At 46.7% G+C, this 6,000-nt stretch overlaps 1 protein-coding gene across 1 annotated transcript; it reads left to right on the forward strand.

Annotated features, from left to right (window-relative positions):
• Positions 1-2,819: 2,819 nt before the first annotated feature.
• On the forward strand, positions 2,820-5,332 carry LOC308237221 (T-cell surface glycoprotein CD1e, membrane-associated-like; the record flags this gene model as incomplete). Its single annotated transcript, XM_080647776.1, has 4 exons — positions 2,820-2,913; positions 3,228-3,524; positions 4,486-4,764; positions 4,956-5,332. 4 exons carry the CDS (start codon positions 2,820-2,822, stop codon positions 5,330-5,332), a joined length of 1,047 nt encoding a protein of 348 aa, XP_080503902.1.
• Between the last annotated feature and the right edge of the window lie 668 nt (positions 5,333-6,000).

Here is a 6,000-nt window from a genome sequence, read left to right on the forward strand (position 1 = left end):
GCAGGGTGATGGGAGGTGGCCAGGCTTGGTGGCTTTGTTTCTCGGTCTGAAATGCCAGTTGCCAGACAACCATGGCCATACCTCTGTTCTTTATGCTTGCCCCGGTCCCTGGGTTCAGCTGCAGCACACACTGACCACTTCCCTAGGAATGCTCACTGTATTTCTCTGTTCCTCTCTGAAGGGAGTGCCAGTGACAACCCAACCCCTTCCCTCTCTGGGCTGAGACTCACAGTGAGCTGCAGGTTGCAAGCTCAGGGATTCACCCCTGGCACCATCTTATCTCTTCTCTCTCCCACCTCCCTGGTTTGCTCCCCTTGCCCACCTTCAGGTGTTTCATTGCGCAGCCCTCAGATGTGTTTGTGGGTTGAGAAGGGAGTTCTTTGTTGCATTACAGCTGTTTAAACAGCTGAAACTTCAAGGGGAGAAACCAAGGGGACCTCTCACTGCACCATTTCTCTGACCTCTATTATTTATTTATTTATTTTGAGGAAACTCCATACTGTTTCCAGAGTGGCTGTACAAATTCACATTTTTGCCAGCAGTGTATGAGGGCTTCTTTTCCTCTATGTCTACACCCTCTCCAACCAGGTTATTTCTTGCCTTGTTGATATAGCTATTCTAACAAGTCGGAGGTGGTAACCCATTGTGATTTTAATTTGCATTTCCTTTTAACTAGTGAAGTTGAGTATCTTTTCATATATCTGTTGGACATTTGAATGCCTTCTTGGAAAAAGTGTCTTTTCAAGTCCTCTGTCAATTTGTAAAAATTGGATTGTTTTGTTGCTGTTGTTGAGTTGTATGAGTTCTTTATATAATTAGCTCCTTATCAGAGATCTTGTTTGCACATATCTTCTAACCTTTAGTTGGTTGCTTTTTATTTTGTTGATGTTTTCTTTTGCTGTGCAGAAGTCTTTTGGTTTGATGTACTCTCATTAATTTATAAAAATTGCCCTGGCTGGCATGGCTCAGTGGTTGGAGCGTCAGCCCATTGCAATTCAATTCCCAGTCAAGGGCAAGTATCTGGGTTGCAGGTTCTATCCCTGATCCTGGTTGGGGCACATCTGGGAGGCAACCAATCAATGTGTCTCTCTCAGTGTTTCTCTCTCTCTCTCTGCTTTTCTCTCTCTCTCTCTCTCTCCCCATCCCCCACTCCTTCTCTCCCTTTCACTCTCTCTAAAATAATTTATATCAGTATTTCTTGCATTATTCAGGTTAATTTTTGGGTTGAGTCAGATCATTAATTTCATAAGAAGAATTATGTGGCATATTCTTTGAGTTTTTGAGTGTTCAAATATGGATTGATTTTGGCCATATAAAATAATGGTAATTTGTCTGAACAAAAAAATTTAAGATTCTTACATTACCTCAGAATTCTCAAATGTTTCTCCCCAGCATTGAACATGAGGTATCTAATGCTAATGTCTTAAAATTCAGACAACGGGTGAGACTGAGTGTAAACTTTTCTCAATAACTGGGAGCACAATTCTGTGAATCCTCTGTAGTAGAAAAGTAGAGGTTTTAGGATGGTTTTTTGTTGTTGTCGTTTTCTCCTAAGGACATCTATCTGAAATATTAGTGGCTGGCATATCTTTTGGGCTCTGACTAAATGTCAGTTGAATGCTTACATGAAAACCAAGCAAAAGAATAATAGTTAAACTGTCTTCAGGCTGCCACACAAGCATTAATGAAAGGTAAGAAATAAAGACTCAACACAGTAATTAATTCTCCCATGAACACTCTAGTCCCCTGAGTCAATTCTCTGCCTCACATAAAACTCCTCTCTAATCAAATACCACCCAGGGGACAGCAGTGCCCCCAGGCCATGAACTGTGACCAGAAAGCTGCATGGCTGCTCTTCAAACTCAGAGCACCTGTGGACACACTCAACTCATTTAGGGTAGAATGGGGATCCGAGGCCTCTCCCTCTGTATTCCCTACAGACCCATTCATACAACATGAGTGAAAATGTCTGTCTGTCAGCTTGCCACTTCCAGGTCAATCCCACTCATGGGTCCCTCTAACAGCCACCGTTTGTCTCACTGGGGAAACTGAGAAGAAGTGTGTCTTCCTTAGATGATCTGATCATCGGTATTGCTCCTGCTGCTCCCTTTTCACTATGGAATATGGAGAGTTGCCTGTGATGATACAGCTACACTCAAAGTGCCCGTGTCTTCTAATAATGTTTTTGTGAAGAGCAGAATAAAAAGATAGAGAGAGTCTGAGGGGATAAGGAGAACAGGCAAGGGAATGAGAAGAATGACGGTAGACTCCAGAGGAAAAAATGATGGGTGGGTAACATAATACAGAGAAGATAAAGAAGAAAGGAAGGCTGGGATGCTGATAGGAGGGGGAGAAGACCACAGAGAGATAAGGAGTGGGGGCACTGCTGAAAAGGCCACTGGGCACTACCAAGGACCTTCTATCACCTCTTTTTGTAGAAAAGGATATGAGGACCCCAGGATGGACTTGATTTCTCCAAGGCCAAGAGGGACATAATTTTCCAGCCAGACCACCGACTGCAGACCTTATTGGAAGCCAGACTCATTTCATAGTTGTTGGCACCATGGGGAGGTTAGGGCGCAGACAGGAGCAGGTAGAAAATGTGGAAGCCAAGACAGTGGTCAAGATCGGGGGGGGGGGGGGGGGAAATGAGAGACCTTGTGGGAGGCTGTGGCAAGGGAGGCAGCAGGGTTTCTCTGACAGAGAAGTGAGCAGAAGGAGAGGTGTGTTTGTCTGTGTGGCAGGGGAAGTTAGATAAGAGCGCAAAAGGGTTTGGAGGGGAAGGTGGTCTCCGAGTTCCGAGGAGCACTTGTCCTGCTATGGCATCCTTTACCCAACAAGCTTCAATGCTGCTGCCGCTGCTTCTGCCCCTGCTCTTCAAGGGAATTCTCTGCCTTGGGCCAAGCCCAGAGGGTAAGGAGAACCTGGGTGGAATGATACCTGTGGCTGGGCATAGCAGCGTGGAGAAAGGTTCTGGGGAGGAGCTGGGGGCAGGGAGTAACACTCCCCATTGGTGCCCTTGTAATCTGCATGCCAGGCTAGTTCTGGGCAACATATCCTTGACCCCAGCCTCAGTTTCTCTCTCTGATTTTGGGGAGAAGAAATTGGATCAGAGGGAAGGGGAGATGAGAATATGTGCAAACTTTATCTGCGTTTCTCTTTTCCTATATGGGCCCTTCTTCTCCCATCCTTTCACCTCTCTCAGTTGTCATTTCTCTGTCTCTCAGCTGGCCAAGTCCTAGGACCCCATCATCCAGCAGGAGAAGAACCCCTCTCCTTTCACATGCTCCAGATCGTCTCCTTCGCCAACCGCAGCTGGGAGAACACCCAGGGCTCAAGCTGGTTCGGTGAAGTGCAGACTCATCGCTGGGACAGTGCCTTGGGCACCGTCAGCTATCTGTTGCCATGGTCCCGGGGTAATTTTAGCAAGGAGGAGTTGGCCTACATCAACTCGCTATTGCAGATGTACTTCGATGGATTTCCCAAGGAAGTGCGGGCGTATTCCAGTCAGTTTCAGTTGGAATGTGAGTTTGCTATTCCAAGCTGGTTTTTGCCTGAGGGGTCTGACCAGATGAAGATGGTATATGGGCTCTGACCTTCATTCAACCTTCCCGACCTTGTTTTCTGTCTCCCTTCACTCACTCTCTCCTCTTTGCTTCACCCTTCCAGTCATTCCCACTTTACCTCCCCCCAGCACAAATACAGAAGGACCTACATGCACATATCTCCTCACACCCTTGAATGTACCCTCATATTCTGGCTCCTTGGGATAGCTCTTTTTGATGTTCCTTCCTCACCCTCGGCCTCAGATTCAGCTTTTCCCAGCCAGGATCTGCTCTCCTTTCTTCCTGGCCTGAGTGTTCACATGGCCTAACCAGTACAAGCCCTCCCAAGTAAGCTCTTCCTGATGGTCTGCTATATTTCTCAGCCATCCCATGTAGCTCCTTCAAATTAATTATTATTTTTTAAAAACCCCCACAATTCTTTATTGTTGAAAGTATTACATATGTCCCCGTTTCCTCCATTGACCCTCTTCAGCCTCTCTCCAGCCTTCCCCCCTCCACCCGCCCCCCGCTCCAGGCCTTCACTGTCCCATTGTCTGTGGCCATGGGCCTTGCATGTATGCATACAAGGTTCTTGGTTGATTACTTCCCACCCACCCACCCTTTCCCTGCTTCCCTCCAAGATTCTGAACTCTGTTCCATGCTTCCATGTCTCTGAATTCACTCCATTCTTCAGTTTATTTTGTTTCTTAGATTTGACATATGGGTGCAATCATGTGATACTTGTCAGATTAATTATTTTTACATACCTATATTCTCTTCACATTTTCTTCCCACAATTCCTCTCCCCTTTTCATCCCAGCACGACTATCCCATGCTATTCGCCAGATAATTTTTCTTCCCTTGATTCCCTTTACTTTACAGATTGTTCACTTTCCCTCCCAACAATTCTTTCCACACTGACTTCTTTGTCCACCCCCAGATCCCTTTGTGATCCAGATATCATCCGGCTGTACAATGCATCCTGGGAAGGCCTCAGAAGCCTTCTTATATGGGGCATACCAAGGATCAGATTTCCTGAGTTTCCAAGGATATTCCTGGAAGCCGTCTCCAGGAGCGGGAAGTCGGGCTCAGAATGTCTGTAAAGAGCTCAATCGCTACCGAGTTATTAAAGAAGTTGCGAAGAATCTTCTCGGTGACGTCTGCCCTCGCCTTCTGGCTGCTATCGCTGCAGCAGGGAAGTCAGAACTGGAACGACAAGGTCAGCCCAACTCCCTCTCCTCTCACATCCTTAGTGTTTCAGTTCTTGTATTTGAGTTTTTAAGTCTTTATCATCTTTGAAACACAAAATAAAAGGCTAGAGGATGAGTTTCCAAGAGAAGAGACAGAAGTGGTTACTCAAAGTGCTAAGGTTCCTGACTCACTAAAGTCCACTTCTCCTCCTCTTTCCAGTGAAGCCAGAGGCTTGGGTGGCCAAAGGCGCCAATCCTGGTCCTGGGCGTCTGCTGCTGGTGTGCCATGTATCTGGCTTTCATCCCAAACCTGTGTGGGTGCGGTGGATGCGGGGTGAGCAGGTGCAGCCAGGCACTCAGCAAGGTGAAGTCCTGCCCAATGCTGACAGAACATGGTATCTCCGAGTGACCCTGGACGTGGCAGCTAGAGAGGCGACTGGCCTGACTTGTCGAGTGAAACACAGCAGCCTGGGAGGCCATGATCTAATCATCCACTGGGGTGAGGAAGAACCAGGCCATGATCTAATCATGCACTGGGGTGAGGAAGATCGAGGGCCGCTGGGGGAAATGAGAGTCTCCCCCATAGTTCCAGGCTAGTGAATGAGCACCTGGGGAAATGAATAGGAATGCTATGCACAGAGGATGGAAGTGGGAAAATCCAAGTAAAGAAGGGTGAAGAACGAGAGCAATTAAATTTTAAGAAACAGGAGAGGATTAGAGGTAGTAAAGGGAAAAAAGCCCTAACCGGTTTGGCTCAGTGGATAGAGCGTTGGCCTGCGGACTCAAGGGTCCCAGGTTCGATTCTGGTCAAGGGCATGAACCTTGGTTGTGGGCACATACCCAGAACCAAGGTGTGCAGAAGGCAGCTGATCGATGTTTCTCTCTCATCGATGTTTCTAACTCTCTATCCCGCTCCCTTTCTATCTGTAAAAAATCAATAAAATATATTTAAAGAAAAAAAGAGGGATCTGATGATGTGGTAAAAAAAGAGAGAGACAGGGGTGAGATCAGGGACATAGACCAGGAAGAACTGAAAGGAGGGCTCTAGAAAATACAGAGGAAAATGTGTGGAAGGCCCCACCCCTCTGAAATGAGAAGCATTAACTGAGGTAGAATAGAGACACTTCATAAATTGGCATTCTTATTTTATCCCCAACCAGACGGATACCACATCCTCCCGATATTGACCTGTTTGGCTATAATGGTTACCCTAGTTGTGTTGGTTGTGGTTGGTCCATGGTTTCAAAAGCAGAGGTGAGATTTTC

Source organism: Plecotus auritus (assembly GCF_963455305.1).
Source record: "Plecotus auritus genome assembly, chromosome: 12".
In the NCBI taxonomy this organism is placed as follows: Eukaryota; Metazoa; Chordata; class Mammalia; order Chiroptera; family Vespertilionidae; genus Plecotus; species Plecotus auritus.